We start from the raw sequence: 16,543 nt of genomic DNA, 5'->3' as shown, positions 1-16,543 counted from the left end.
CAATGGTATAAATATTGGCATTTACCCAGATATCTCCTGTACTCAGAGCTAATGATCCTTATTCCTTACCCTCTCCTCAACAGCATCATATTCAGAAAATAAATATTTAGCTCTATGTACATTTCTCAAATATACAAACAAAAATGCAGATGGGATTAATCATGGGAATTATTTCTGAATGATGTAAGCAATCAGTTCAGTTCAGTTCAGTCGCTCAGTTGTGTCCGACTCTGTGACCAATAAAGTACCATACTTCTCAACAAGGAAACAGAGCAAAAGAAACTCTAATCTAGAGGCCAAAATTATTTTTCTCAAAACTTCATTAATCATTAATGCCATTTCATTAATAATTTCATCAATATTTTCTATTTATCATTTTAGTTTCATATTGGCTTAATACCTGTCTTACACTTAGACTGGATAGCTAGAAATGATAAAACTAGCAAAAAAGAACACCTAACCAGCAAATAATACAAGCAAGTCTGACAAGTAATAGGCAGTATACATGAATTTGTTTTAAAAAAACTAATAAGTCACTTATTTTAATGTTATAACCGTAAGCATTTGCCTAATAATGTTTACAGTCAATATCTGTAGACTTCTAAATTATTCTTTGAGTTAAAATTACAGTGTATTAGCTTTTAGAAACATTCATAATCCTGTTACACTAATTTATGACATTTCAGATGATTTCAAGGAGGAGCATGCTTTTAAAAAGGGGAAAGTGCAGAATTGAGCTAACTCTTCCTATGCCTTTAAACTCTATAGATTTCATGTGTGTGTGTGTGTGTGTGTGTATTAGTCACTCAGTCATGTCTGACTCTTTGCAACCCCACGGACTGTATAGCCCACCAGGCTCCTCTGTCCATGGAATTCTCCAGGCAAGAATACTGGAGTGGGTAGTAATTCCCTTCTTCAGGGGATCTTCCTGTCCCAAGAATTGAACCCGGGTCTCCTTGATTGCAGGTAAATTCGTTATCGTCTGAGCCATCACATGTTCACAAAGAAAACCTTTCAATAACTTTTCAAAGTGCAGGTGTGCAAATTACTCCTGAAATAGACAGGAGCCATGTTTTCAGTATCCCCTGAACCACTGTTAAACACACCCTATAGCATTTTTCAGCTCATAAAAATTTTATGAGCTGAAAAGTTCCTTCAGATTTTTTTTTAACTGCTAACTACAGTTGCCCTCCAGCAACAGCACCCTAAGTTGCTATTAAGATCCATTTGAGCAAATAGAACATAAATGTGTCCTGCATAGTGTGTTTTGTTTAATAGTAGTAAAATTTTTTTTAAAAATCAAGATTTATGTGACTTGCTGAGAGCAGCAAAAAAAATTATGAATGCCTTGGTTTAAAGTAATATGGGTGGTATTTTTGCTTATTTGAATATACAGTATATGTAGAGGTCAATTTTATGTTTTTGAATAAATTTATACAAATTTGTACATGTACCAAGGATTTTCCAGTTTGGAAAAATGTGCCTTGATACATAAAAAGGTTGGTTTTCCAGGCACATATGTATTTTTCCTTATTAATGTACACCTGCCTTAAAACTCATTAATTTAACATCTGCTCTCAGGTTTTTCCCTTCCAAAGTGAAAAATGCTTGAAAAATTAAATTTCTCATAGAAAACAAATAAAATGAGTATAAAGCAGTTGGACCTGAGTCACCACCCTCATTGTCTTATGAAGACAATAAACAGTGTTTTTAGTCTTAAGAAGGGCATATATAAAGCATACAGAAAAGATAGATAGATGCAGGGACAGGGGAGAAAAAGAGAGATGGAGTGAGGGAGTTAATAGATAGATACATGTTATTCTCATCCTTAGCCCCCCGCATTCCACTGCACTCACTGAAACCCTCTGCCAAAGAAGATAAACAAGTATTCCCTCTCCTTTCTGACCCAGAGTTATCAATGCTGAATGGAAATTAGTTTGAAGGCAAGTCAAGGCCACATGTTTTAAGAGTGAGATTGACACATATACACTACTATGTATAAAATAGAGAACTAATGAGAACCTACTGTATAGCAAAAGGAACTCTACTCAACACTCTGGTGACAAAGAGGGGATATATGAATATCTTTAGCTGATTTACTTTGCTCTACAGCAGAAACTAACACAGCATTGTAAAGCAACTAAACTCCAAAAAAAAAAGAAAAGAAAAGTAAAAAATAAGGTAGAAAAAAGAGGAGGAAATACGTAGTTGTGTTTCCCAGACCCAGCTGACTTAAGTTTATAATTCAGATAAAAATACACACTTTGTATAAATGGTTTATGAGTTAAGTTACTCAGACTCTCCATTTCAAGTAGCCATTTATAAACTTAGATTTTTTTTTCCTGATGACTGCCAATTCTTCCAGAGAGATTGAGTTTCACTTTTCCCGTTTAGTAATTTGATTACCCTCACCTCAGTGCAGTTTCCCATTTAGAAGAGTTTTTAAATGCAGAACATGTCTTACTGCTTTATCTATCATTTGACTCAACATAGTATCTACGCTAACAAGAGAGTAATCTAAGTTGGGAAAAAACTTTTGTATAGCTAGTCATTCAAGAATTTTTTTTTTAAATTCTCAAATTAAGCATTCGTAGGAATCCCTAAGCTTCTCTTCATTTCTTTCTTTTTCATAGTAATATCTTCTTGTCACTTTTCCAGCCCCGCTAATAGCAATCCTCATTCCCACTACTTGGCAGCCTGTCCTCTCTCTCCATCTCCAGTTCCAAGAGGCAGAAGAGCAATGTAGGAGAGAAGAAATATGGTTTCCAAGAAACAGCATCATTAACAGGAAAATAATGCTCCAATCCTGACCTCATTCAACTGTATTGGAAAGTGGAGATTAATATCAATACTCTGAGAGTGTATTCTCTTCTCTGCTATTCACTGTCCCACAAGAGCTTTGACATGGAGAAAGTTCTGGGTGGTAGAGGCCAAATTACCATCTAACTGGAAGCCAGCTGACTAGACATTAGAGCCACCTGTGTTCCCAACAAGTGCATCCCCAAGCAGGCTCATGAGTATCGCATAAATTACAAAAAAATGACACCTCTTACAAAAAATGACACCTCTAGGGGAATAGCCCAACAGTAAGAGAAAAAAAAACCTCTCAAAAAACATTCTTCTAGCTTGACTTCTCATAGCTAGGTTAAGGAAAAACGAGCATTTATTCCTCTAATCCACACACTAAAACTAAAATACAGCAACTTAACAAAAATCGATGATCTTAACTTCTAAATTAAAAAAAGACAAACCTGTATAGATCTATTGAACTGCATATAACGCGTATTCGCAATTCAGCTTACCACATCTGGAAGACAGAGTGTACTGACCTTTAAGAAGGAATAAGTTAAGTTCAATGATAAAAATTGCAAGTATTAGTCAATGTAAAGAAACAGCTTTTAAGAATTTTGCCAGAGAGATATAGAAAATACTTGAGCAGAATCAAAGGCACCATGAATATTCCTATAACTAAATCACAAAATAAATAACATTATAGCCTGGGTTTTCAGGGGACAGAGGTAATCCACTTTCTGAAATTGTATTTGATAAATATATTACAGCATTTCCTAGAATTGAGCGAGACCTTATTTGTTCTAAATATTTAAAGCTTAATGAAAATATCCAAGGACAACAGCTTGAAAATATGTTGAACTTTCTTTAAAAGAACATTTAAACTGCATACCTATTACCCACCCCACAAGTTGCATAATAAACCTGCAAATCATGGAAGAGAAAAACCAAAACAAACCTCTAGATGTCTATCAGCCCTAGGGATATGTGATACGGTTTTAGCTGTCCATAGTGTAAGTACTGAAGGTTAATAGTTAAAGACCAATGAAATGTTAACACAGTCTAGTACTACACTTGAGTAGTAACACATGGAAAGACACTGAAATTAAAACATCTTGTTCTGCATGTTCTGAAGTGATGTAACAGTGATGATTTGGTTATATTAGATGACAAAGCAGGGCTTCTTATACTTTTAAAATAAAATCATATCTAACATTCTTCCAAACTGTTTAACATATTCTTCCAATTCATGTACAAATACACAATATATGAAGCTAAAACAGAATTTTTTCACACTCCAGTTATCTTCTAATGGCAGCATTTGGCATGTTGATTTTTTTTTTTTCCAAAAGTAATTTTCAAGATAAAATGCTGATTGCCTTGATTGGTATGTCTAGAAAGCAAAGACTTACCTGTCTTGTTTTCTCTGACCTCAATAATATAAACATTTATGTCAGGGTGGAATTTTGTCCCTGCTGGGGGTTCTGGAGTAGAAAATGCCTGTGGTCCAAAGGCTTCTTTGCCTTCCACAGTGGGAGGTCTTGTTGGCTGTGTAGTAGAAGTACTTGAAGTTGTGAAATATTCTCTATCAATATCTGTTTCTGTTTCCTTGGCTACAATATCCTCAAGGGTAGTGGGAGGAACATGAGATGTTGATTCTCCAATGATTACCATGTCACTGGTTGTTTCTTCATCAGGTTCTCTGTCAATGAGAGGTGGCTTCTCAGTGGAGGATGAAGGTGTGTGAAATCTATCTGCTGAACTGAACGCAGCAGTGATGTCACTTGGAACTGTGGCTTTAACTGTTGAAAATTCTGGGAGTTCTGTGGCCTTGGGCTTTTCAAATAATCCTGAACCTAAATCAGTATAATCCAGGGATGTTTTCTCTCTTTTCTCAGTCGTGGTCTCTTCTATAACCTGGGTAACACCGATGCTAAAAGGAGATACAAATCCCCTTGGACTGGTACCTTCTGTTTCATATTTTTGTTCAGGCCATGGGCTGAAAGTTACCTTTGACCCTGTGGTTGGTGTTAGCGTTACCACTTCATCTGTTTTTGCTTTGGTGACAGCACCAGGTAGAAAAGACGTACTCTGCTCAAATTTTCCAATTGGAGTTGTTACTAAAACTGAGACTCTGTCAGAACCCGTCACTGATCTGTCTTCAGAGACAGTATATGCTGACCCATCGCTCTCTTGTTCATCCAAAGGTGTTGTCTCCTTGGCTGTGTCAGTTGTAGATCTGGGAGGAGAAACTGGTTTTTCCGGAGTTTGTTCTTTCCAAGGAAAATCTTCTCGCATTGCTTCTTCTATAATTTCTGTTGTTGTTCTTACAGTCTCAGGATAAATAGAAGCTTCAAAGTGAGTCTGATTAATGACACGTATGTCTTGAGAGGGTTCACCTAGAACTTCACCTTCTGATGGTAAGGAAGGTACCAACACTCCCCATTCTGTCTTGGGGATTACAGAAAGAGGAATGGTATGGGAAGTGTCTACATAAGTAGTAGGCTCCTGGGTGCTACTATAGTTAACAAAGGTTGACCCTTCCACATCTGAAGGGTGTGCAAATTGAGGGACAGTAGACAAAGGCTTAGAGACATCCACATCTTGTCCTTCATCCAAAGCACTTCCCTCTATGGTTGCATGAGTAACTCGGACTTCTGTGCTTGTAAAAGGTGCAACTCTTTCTTCAGTTATAGAATCTCTCAAAGTGGACTTTTCTGTGGTAGCAATTGATGTAGTTGGCTGAAATCTAACTATGAATTTTTCATGGTCTATTGTGTCTTCCTCAGTAAACTCCTCCAGTGGCTTTTGAATACTACCTGGGATATGAGTGAATTCATCTCTTCCATCTTCAGTAAGACTTGGCATTTCTTTATCCTTACCACTCACTCCCGTGGTGGTGATCAAGGCAGGGGGCAATTTTGGAGAGCCTACATGTTCTGTGGACCATAAAGGTTTCGATGTTGTATTATCTTCGTCCAATGACCATTTTGATACAGTAACCACCTCCACATTTAAAGTGCTCTGGATCAAATGCACTGTGGCAATATCCTCCTCATACTTTGTGGTATCTTGATAGCCGTCTGTTTCTAATCCACCTGGAGTTGTAAAGTCTTCCTCGACACCTGTCGCCTCTGTTGGTATCACGCCTAGCTTTGTCGTTGTCGTCAGTGCTGGGGATTCAAAAGATTTGGTCCTTCCCACTGAATACTCTGTATGATGAATTTGCTCTGAGGAAGCTGTAGGGAACTTCATTCCAGAGAAGCCTTCTTCCTCTATTTTTTCTATAAACGAATCTTTGATGATCTTTTCCTGTATTTCATCATTGGTGTAAGTAACCGTTCTCATCGCTGGTCTTAGTGTTTCTGTACTTTCTCTTCCTGTTCGTGGACTGGGAGAAATAACTGTGGATGTTCCCTCGACTAATCTTTTATCACCAGAATAAGGAAACAATTCTACTTCTGTATGATGCTGTGATGGAAAAGGTGTGGTGGACACATACTGGCCAAGAAAATCTTCAGTTATCCTACCATGAGTCTGTTTCTCTTGCCTGGGGTCCATGGATGACCCATCACTGTCAGGTGAAACAACCGTTGATGCTGGGACTGACTCCACATCCCCTAGTTGGCTGCGGGTGGTGTCTTCTGAAGTCTTTGACACTGTAATGACCTCAGGTATTTGGCTAAAGATCGAGGTACGCTGACCCGATCTGACCGTAGAGGTTCTGTCTTGCCCATCATCTTCTCTCAAGGTGAATCCATAGCGGCTTGTGGTCACTGGTTCAGAGACTGTGCTTATGGCTTTCTTTTCAGTTTTTGATTCCAGGGTCATCGTTGTAGATACAAATGGTGTCGCAGTTACAGTGAATTCCTTAGAAGGAATGTGCTTTGAGATTTCCATAGATGTTACCAAGGGACCCACTTCTATTTGTTCAATTTGTGTAACTGATTCTTTTCTTTGTAGGTCTTCCTTCACACCATCCCATGAATCAGGAGCATGATGGGAAATGACAGTTGTACTTTGGGGCATTTCTTCCTTAATTTCAGATATGTCTGGCTCTCCAAGAGGTCCTGAAGCAGAAGGTGAGTAATAGTCCATATCCCAAGGCTTCTTTGTACTTCCATCAGGTGGGAGTGATTCTGCAGCTGATCTGTGGGTAATAGTTAGAGGTTGAACTGTGGATTTCTGTTCAAAATTGACAATATTTCCTATAGGAGGGAACTTTGTTGTAATGACAGGTAATTCAGTGATTAAAGGGACAATTGGTGTAGTTCTGTCTGGTCCCATTTGTAGTTCTTCCAATAAAGTGGGTGAGACAGTTTCTGCAAGCATATTCAGTTCGATGGTTGTAGCCTCTGATATATTCTGTTTAGCTAGAAAAATAATTTCAAAGAGTTGATTAGACAAGTCACTAATAAAAAGTTGTATGTCCAGTATTTGTTAAGTGCTGTCTGTAATTTGGAGAGACCCAAAAGTGTTTTGTGATGGAGGGGAGTCTAAAAACTATACTTAACCCAAAGACAGAAACTAAACATTTAATCATCACAAAAGACTGTTCTTAGTTAACGAATGTGAATATTATGTAGTTTTCAGATAAGAAGGTCAAAAAACAAATGCTGAGTTTGGAAACAGTAGGTACATTATTTCTCAGAAACTACAGCACCAACTTGAAGTTTAGTAGGAGAACTCAATACTACTATTCTGTCTGTAGCTACACAGTGTCTCCAGGGAGAGGGAGTGCCTCAGATTGCAAAATAACAAAAAAGCCACATCAAATGTACCCGAGTTACATATCAACGATTACATGGTCCATAATGTGGAAGCTTTCATAAAAACAGGATATTAAACGTTTTAACACCACTTGTTGCTTGATCCCAGGTGTTGGACATTTGTCTTCATGTTCTTTTCAACTCTGCAGGGTAGCCTTGTTTATAATAAATACTAAAATGCCTCTGGCAGAGGCTGCTTGGCATTTGTTGTAGTTCTACATCTTGTTCTATGTTCTACACGATATGTTTATAACTCTACGAGTCTTGGGTCCAGGCTTACTTTCAGGAAACACAAACGGAGAACAGGAAGTAACGTACCCACATGATATATTTTAGCTCTGTAATTACAAATCACTGGAAACAACCCTGAGCATCAGAAAGAATGGGCTCAGGCAATAAAAAGTAACATGTCATCATAAAATGCTACATTATAACGCCTCCAGATTTACAGAGAATGGCCTGGACTGTTGAAAGAAATTTAAGTTGTATATAAAAATGACAGTGTTGTAGATAGGATTCCATCTCACCATAAAGAAAATGCAGTAGTTAGGCACATAAAGATTTTGTCCTTTTAAAAATACTCAAGATTTTCAAAAATCAAAAACTGCCACTAGCCTCAGAAGGAACTGATCTGAGGACATCTGTGGTCACTGCTTTGCTAAGTTGTAATATCTGTAGCATCTATAATATCTTGTGGCCTACTCTTAATAACCCCCAAACCAGAGTCCTTGGAAGACAAAACTGGTTGATTACTTTTGAGCTCCATCTACTCTGTCAAAACTTGATGATATTAGGGCACTGTAACTGCTCTGTGTGATAAGAGAATGGCAAAGATAAGTCATTATATATTTGTCCAAATTCAACCCAAATGTTGAATGAACAACACAAAGAGTGAATCCTAATGCAAACTACAGACTTTGAGTGATTATGTTGTGTCCATGTGGGTTCATTGGTCTAATAAATGTGCCATTCTGACGGGGGATGTTGACAATGGGAGAGGCTGTGCATGAGTGTGGACAGGGCATATATGGGAAATCTCTGAATGTTCCACTAAATTTTACTGTGAACGTAAAACTATTAAATAAAGCCTATTTTAAAATTTTAATGATAAAATGATGTGATTTTGTTGTAAATCAGACTTGAGCTGTAACAGATTCCTCATTTTTTTTTGGTCTGCTATGAGCTATTATTAGTTGTGTTCATTCCCTAGACCATTTTGAAGCCCAGATTCATTAATATTATACAAAAACTTGGTGACCATTTCATTATGTGTATTTAAAATTCTTTAGTCTGTCACTATTTATCCCTTTATCTTAAAACAAAACTAAACAATAAAAACAAAAAGAATTAAACTCTTCAAAAACATGTTAGATAATGTTTTTCCCCCCTTTTTTAAAGAAAGCTTTTTCTGCAATCATTTCCTGGAGGAAGCTTTGGTCTATTTTGATTGACATGAACAACTTAAGGAACCAAAGTGAGGTTGACTATTTTTCTTTTCATTCAATTCTCTATCCTCTGAAATTCCATAACTGTTACCTCATTTAACTGCCAGATATCATGTTTGTTTTATAACTGCATTCTTTGGGGAAGCAGTAAAATATACATACAGAGAAAGTTCCCAAGGAAACATAATATAAACACTTGGTACACTACATATTAGAGAAAATTTAATCATATTATTATTAATAACAACACAAAAGCTAATTTTGCTTTTTCCCTCTGAGTATTTCCATGGCTGATGAAATTCACTTAAAAGGAGGTGATCTCTGGCTGAGAGCCAAAACAGGGCTTATGAATCAGGTCTTCCTAATGTTCCAACCCAGTTTGTATGCCAGCAACTGTCTACAGTACTATGAAAATACTTTTCATATCATTTTAAAAACGAAAGACTCAGATTTCAAAAACTACATGACTGTATGTCATTATCAATTGGTACTGTACTATTTGGTGCTGTCTTCATCTAGGCCTGAAACATAGTCATATGGCGGTAGTGTGTCTCAGGATCTTCTTTACAAAGCTACATGACTTTGTTTTCAGAGCAAGGGTTTTTAATGAGAGCCCCATTTAAGGGTCTGCTTATAGTTAAGCTGATTAATTCTACTATTTGGAATGGAAAACCTCAGACTTCCTTTTGGGGTTGGGTTACTTTTTCATCAACTTAACAGATGACTTCCATCACAACTCAGTATATCTGAGCATCTGCACCATTTGTTTCAACCCTTCCAAAAAAAAAAAAAAGAACTAATTAAAAAAAAAAACACAAATATTTACAAAAAAATAACCTAAGAATAAATACCAGTGTATTAATGATGACTATTACAAAAGTAAAAACACATCTCCAGATTTTTCTGAAAGTGTCTCTCCACAAGAAGAATTCACGTGGAGAAGTTTTTGTCCTGGAAAACTACCAGTGTCCCTTCTTCAGCTTCATTATCGAGGAAGCCGTCGGAAAGCAGCAGGCTTCTTTCCCACAAAAGCTCCCCTCGAACATTTGCAGCTGTTTGCCACACAGATGGTTCACATCACTGTACTTATGGTATTTTATATCCTATGGACTATCTTCTCCAGTGCTTCCATTGTGAGACACAAGGCACATTTTCCTAATGAAATATGAAAACCCTATTAGCAGCACAATAGTCAATTTACTTTACAGCCATACTGCCTTTATTGTAGGGAAATGACTAGATATTCAAAAAATTGATTTGGGGTTCACAGTTGCAGAAAGAGTAACGGTTGGAACCGCGGGATTAGAATTCAAAGTAATATTTAAGTTTTATGAGTGATTGAATGCCAACCGATTCAAATTCAATAAAGAGAAAACATTTCAAAAAGACCAGTTAGGGAAGGATACGTTTTGACACCTACGGTCAGATTATGATCTAGGGTGCAGAAAAGATAACAAGCTGATCATAGGTTAGAAGGGCAGATCAATTGTAAAAGTGAACAAATACATAAGAAAGACATCATAGGAAGTGGTGGGTGTTTATTTAGTCTTCTTTAGACCATTATCTTTAGCTCCAAGCTTAATTGAACAGAGGGATGTGAAAAACAATGAGGGTTCAAAGCAAGATGGCATAGGTGATTAAAGGCCTAGAAATTAAAATTTCAAAACAAGGAAATTGTTTCAGCTGAAGGAGACACTGAGGGACAACTGAACAATGGTTTTCAATAGTAGAAGTGCTGTTATTTAGATTTTGGTTTCCAACTTGAGAAGGAAAGATGGACTCGGATTCTAATGCGAAGGATTTAGATAATTAGGAAAACAGTCTGAGAGTGATAATAACAGGATATTGGAATGTGTTTTCTATGAAACATTCCCTATCTTCCTCTCCTGGAGATCTTTAATAATATTAAATGAGAGGTTATCACGAGTCTTTAATGGTTTTGATTCACTTAAATTTGGGGAGTATGGATGAACCTTCAGAGCACTGCATAACTCTATTTTGCAAAACTTAACTCTGAGGTCAAAGAAAAATGAAAAGTACACAATTTAATCAAGGGGAAACCAGCAGGAAGACTTTATTTCACAAGGACATTAATTTCCTTGTTTTTCAAATCTGTTTAACAAGAACAGATTCTAATTATATTTATCATCGCCCATTGTTAACGTTCTATTCAGTGATTTCAGAAGAGGGAATTATACCAAAGTGAGATTTGGTATTGTTTATTCACCATGAAGTGGCCTTAAAAACACTTTTGACATTTGGTAAAAGCAAACAAGAAAAATATGGTTATATTTCAAAATTCTTCAACTTAACCAACTAGCTGTACATCCCTGACATCACTTTTGGAACTTGTCCTTAAGGTCACAATTCTTATTAACTTTAACCCTATAGATTTAGTCATGACTCAACTCTGTGGGAAACTACAGCAGGTAAGTCATTTTAAGAATATTTTTCAAATTAAAAAAATGTATATGTTTTAAAAAGAATCTTTTAAAAATGAATTCGAAATTTGGGGAGGGTGTTGGCATTATGTGTTAAGGAAGGCTTTTATGTATGACTAAACTTTCTTAACCTTTTATGTGCTGAATAAATTTTGAGTATGGTAGAGTCTTAGGGAAGAACTAAATAAGAATCTAATCTTTAGCTTAACTGGGGTAAAAAAACAAAAATTTGAATCTATTATATCTGCAAGTTATATATTTCCAAGTTATATAGATTCAAATGAATTAGGGAGAAAAAAGAAGACCTAAACTTTCAAATTTTATTCACGTTTTATACAGATGTTTTAGTAGGTGGTTATTCTACTTGAATCTAAGTATCTTGTTATTTTGTACATTCATGTGAATTCCTTATTTAAATAAATAATTTAAAACACATCAGGATGAATTCTTTGGAGCTATAGACAGGCTTTGTTTGACATTTTTCTCTCATAGAAAACAAAAATGTTTAAAAGTTTTCTAGTGCCAGGTTTATAAAGCACAAGAAAATAAAATCAAGCAAGGTAGTCACACTGGATAATTCAACTCCTTCCTGAATTTAATTTCTCTAATCCACCTCTTCCCTCCCCTCCCCAATACACACACACAAATTTGATTTTCTCCTTTAATCACACCAGTCACTTAACATAAAACTGATTTTAAAGCTTGAACTACTTGAAAATATTCCCGGAACTACTGTTATGGGTATGTGGCTTAAAAGAATGATATCTTCCTACTTCTGAGGATAAGGTTTGGCTATTATTGTTGTTTTGTTTGTTTTCCTGAAAATGATCAAGACTTTTCCTGCAGTTTCATGGCCTAAGAACAAAAACAAATAATTCCAAAGGATTTTCATGGCCAGCTTGTATTGCACTGATACACAACACATGGCTTTAACACTCAGAAAGTTGAGTTTACAGGAGGAGATCCAAACAGAAATATCTTAGCTGGGAGATAGCAGGATATGAAATTACACCTTTCCACTGCACTAACAATCTATTCTCCTGACTACTCAGATATCCCACTTCAGTGTTTTTTTGGTTGATGAAGAAAGTCTGTATATTTAGAAGCCAATTATAAAATAAGCTAGTGTATTTTTGACTCATTTCAGTTGTTGTTGACCCTCTGTATCCATGGGTTCAATATCCGAGGATTCAACCAACTTCTGATTAAAAAACAAAAAACCAAAAAACTCCAGGAAGTTACAAAAAGCAAGACTTGAAATTGCTGTGTGCTAGCAACTACTTACATAGCTGATATTATATCCCATTATACAGTATAGGTATTGTAAGTAATTCTGGTATCCCTGAGGGCCCTAGGAGCAATCTCCCATGGATACCAAGGGGATGACTGTATGTATTGCTAAAACAATACATATATTGAAAACTGAGTAAAAAAATTCTCACTAATTCAATATAATATGGCTCCATCTTGAACACACTAAAGGTCACCAAAATTTCTAGCAGATCTTTGTTTTGCTGGCATAATATAGATCCTACAGTAAATATCACAGTGAGACTCTGGATTAGTTGCTTGTTTAATTAAGCATTCTACAAGCATGACACTATGGTATGTGACTGCTAGTGCTAAAGTAATTTAAGGACATGTAAAAATTAAAATATATCATTAATGTTGAGAAATGTTACTTCAAATCCATTTTAAGTTATTTTAAATTCATACTTAACTGAAGGTAGCCTATTTCTGTTAGAGCTTGCCAAAAAACATATACTGTACATATGATTCTAGAGCATTAGAAGGAACATATTTCCATTATACGAAATAAACTGAGATAAAATGAAATTTTTACTTATAGCACGGTTCATTTTTAGGTATTATCCATGTCAGCTCCAAGTACTCACCTGCACTTACTGAAATTTAAATCCTCTGCTATTTGAAAGAAAGGGTGATACCAAACAAAGAGGGAAAAAAACAGAACTCAGGGATTCAACTCAGCCATGACTGGCCCCAGCATTATAATAGCACCAACAATCCAATAGCATTGAAGGACTGCAATTAATATAAAACAAGTGCTCAGAAACAGGTTCTGTGCAATGCAGCACAGTTAAGGCCTTTGCCTGACATTTTTTCATCCTCTCTAAAAACCATTTGTCTAACTTGTTTTAACCATATCACTGCTGTTTCGTTTCCTTGTTTTTGAGAGTCACTGAACTGTTTCCATTCCGTGCACACAATGCAAGACATGGAATCATTCCAATGGCTAGTTGAACATCAATTGCATGCCTTCGAAGCTTTTTTTTTTTTTTTTTTAATCTAGAATGTTTTAAAAGGTATCAAACACTTACGTTTAAAGCAGTAGGCATCAAATCTGCTATCAGGGGGAGGGAAGCCTGTCTGGTTCTCAAAACGATACAGGGTTCTCACCCCAAGTAAACCACCTCCACACTGGGCCCTGGCCACAGTCACAGGGTGGCGAACGCTGGCGTCCAACAGCCACCCGTAATCACACCGGTCGAAGCCGTTCCTCCACGCTGCTTGGAGCTCCCCCACCGTCGCCAGGCGGGCGTCCCGGTTTTTACACTCGTCTCCAGCTTCCTCAAAGGTGAACTTATTGGGAGCAGTGATGTGGAACACATCACCTGCAATAAGAACAAGAAAAAAAGGGTGTAAAATGTACTCTTCAGTCTTTTCCTGTTTATAGGAGATGGGGAAAAGCACACCATTCTTTTTTTATAGTGAGTAATCATCTTCTGAAATTTACAGCCGAAAACTCAGTTACCTAATTTTGTTATTATTAATATTAGTGTATGATAAGAAATAACACAATAAACACACACCAGAAACATTTCATTTTATATACGTACATTCCCTAGGTCATAGAAGCAGTCATTTGATAATACAGTTACAATAGATTCTTTAAAGTGAACAAACTTTTCCAACTGATTCTTTGATTTACTGTCCAGGAAACGGGTTTTCTCTCCAATGAAAGAGGCTGTGGTGTACTTATTAACATTGCATGCCGGAAGGAGAAAGCTGTACTGAAATGTCTTTGAGGTCATTTTTCTTTGTTTATCCTAAAATTAAATAGCAATTTTCTGACTCTTTCATCCATTTCTGCCATCAAAATGGATTAACTCCCAGCAAAGCAAACAACAAAACAAGAAGACTTCCAAGGTCTGAAGAGGGGGAGGGAAAGGGGCAGAATGGAATGCAGTTGCCTGCTTTTCTGTCTTAGGCACAGGGCTGCCTTGAGAGTTACGCAGGTCATGGCCTGCCCTTGGGCAGGGCTGAGGATGTGTGAGGACCAATATCAGCTCCCAGTCAACCAGCCAGAGACCAAAAGTCCCCCTGGAAGAAGGGGCACCCTTTTTTTCACTTGCTCTGCCCAAGGTGGATACCGTTTGAAATCCGTCTGCCTTTCGGTTCTCACAAAGTTACCAGAAGGGGCTCTAACTAGGTTGGGGAAACTTTCATGTTTATTTATTGATTAACAAAGAAAGGGTGAACATTTCCTTTGTTCTCCACATTAGGCTCAATTAGACCCAATTAGTATGCTCATTATCACTTAACATGTCACAGTAAAATATTCTGGAAATGCCAGAGAGCTTGTTAAATAGGAATGTTACTTGTGTAATGTAACAACTGCCTGAAATGAATGCAATGTGAATTAAATTATGCTTTTCACAAGTGGTTAAAAGACAGAGGTAGAATTAGAGAAGACCTAAGCAAATAGAGCTTCCCTGGTGGCTCAGACGGTAAAGCATCTGCCTGCAATGCAGGAGACCCGGGTTCGATTTCTGGGTCGGGAAGATCCCCTGGAAAAGGAAATGGCAATCCACTCCAGCACTCTTGCCTGGAAAATCCCATGGACGGAGAAGCCTGATAGGCTACAGTCCATGGGGTCGCAAAGAGCTGGACACAACTGAGCGACTTCACTTTCACTTTCAAGCAAATAGAGCAGGCAGGATGAGGAGTACAAAATGAGGTAGAGAGGTAGCTAAAACATTGAGAGCCCATTTTTATAGCAGCCAGGGGTCCTGCTTCCATTTCATTGAGACTTGTCTTTGCTTCTATGATCTATCAGACACAAGGGCTCTCATGATCTGGACCTCCACCTAACTAAATCCAGATGTAACAAATTATTGTTTAAAATGAATAGAGCCATTACTCCATGTGCGAATGTCATAACTTTATAAAACCAGAAAATTATAGTCAGGAGAAAAAGGTCAGGTCACCCAGCTCGGCTCTTCTCACTACAAATCTAAAAACGCTGCCAATGAAACGAGGACAAATTCCAATAAAAGCTGTTTGATGAAGAAAAAGAAAAATGACTTTCACCTGACTGCAAAAAGTAAGGCAGAAGTGAGAATGGGGTTTTGTCCTTAATTATCTAGGCTGGCAAAGGACAGTAACCTCAAACCCAAAAATACACTGAAAGAACAAAGTGAGGTCCGCTCAGTCGTGTCCGACTCTTTGCAACCCCATGGACTGTAGCCTACCAGGCTCCTCCATCCATGGGATTTTCCAGGCAAGAGTACTGGAGCGGGTTGCTATTGCCTTCTCCAGAGGATCTTCCGACCCAGGGATCGAACCCGGGTCTCCCACATTGTAGGCAGATGCTTTACCATCTGAGCCACCAGGGAAGCCTAAAGAACAAAGGCCCCCCCCACCCCCCCATTCCTAGAATGTCTCCCTTCCCAGTAGGTTTTAAAATCATAAGGTCATAGTACCAGTTGCATAGCACGTATTCAATAATTTGTTACATGAGTGGCATTTCAGGTTCTTATTCAGAAAAAAGGTGCCATTTTTCCTTCCATCCTTCCCAAGCAGCACAGTAAAGAGTGCTCCCCAGGCTGCAGTGCTCTGGGTAGCTGCCATCTGGGACAGGAGCTTCATCTCGCCTGTGGATCTGGCTCAAGGCAATGGGCTACATACAGTCCATGGGGTCGCATAAGAGTCAGACACTACTTAACTGACTAAATGACAGGAAAATAAGAACAAAACCTGGGGAAAGGCAGACAGACAGACCGTGTCGCCCCAAGCAGCCTCAGCAGCCTTGTTCACCTGAGCATTACGCTTGCATTTGGCCTGAAAGCAATGGAAG

At 37.6% G+C, this 16,543-nt stretch overlaps 1 protein-coding gene across 1 annotated transcript in view; it reads right to left on the bottom strand.

Annotated features, from left to right (window-relative positions):
- The window catches only part of VCAN (versican), a 120,016-nt gene that overhangs the window by 63,714 nt on the left and 39,759 nt on the right, over window positions 1-16,543 (bottom strand). Inside the window, exons 6-7 of the mRNA XM_068979267.1 lie at window positions 13,785-14,078; window positions 4,203-7,163 (exon numbers count right to left, since the gene is read on the bottom strand). Coding sequence (XP_068835368.1) covers window positions 4,203-7,163; window positions 13,785-14,078 — 3,255 coding nt within the window. The remainder of the gene's footprint in view (window positions 1-4,202; window positions 7,164-13,784; window positions 14,079-16,543) is intronic.

This window comes from Capricornis sumatraensis, chromosome 9 (genome assembly GCF_032405125.1).
Source record: "Capricornis sumatraensis isolate serow.1 chromosome 9, serow.2, whole genome shotgun sequence".
NCBI classification, from domain to species: Eukaryota; Metazoa; Chordata; class Mammalia; order Artiodactyla; family Bovidae; genus Capricornis; species Capricornis sumatraensis.
The sequence above is the reverse complement of the archived record's forward strand: the minus strand, read 5'-3'. Positions and strand labels throughout refer to the sequence as shown.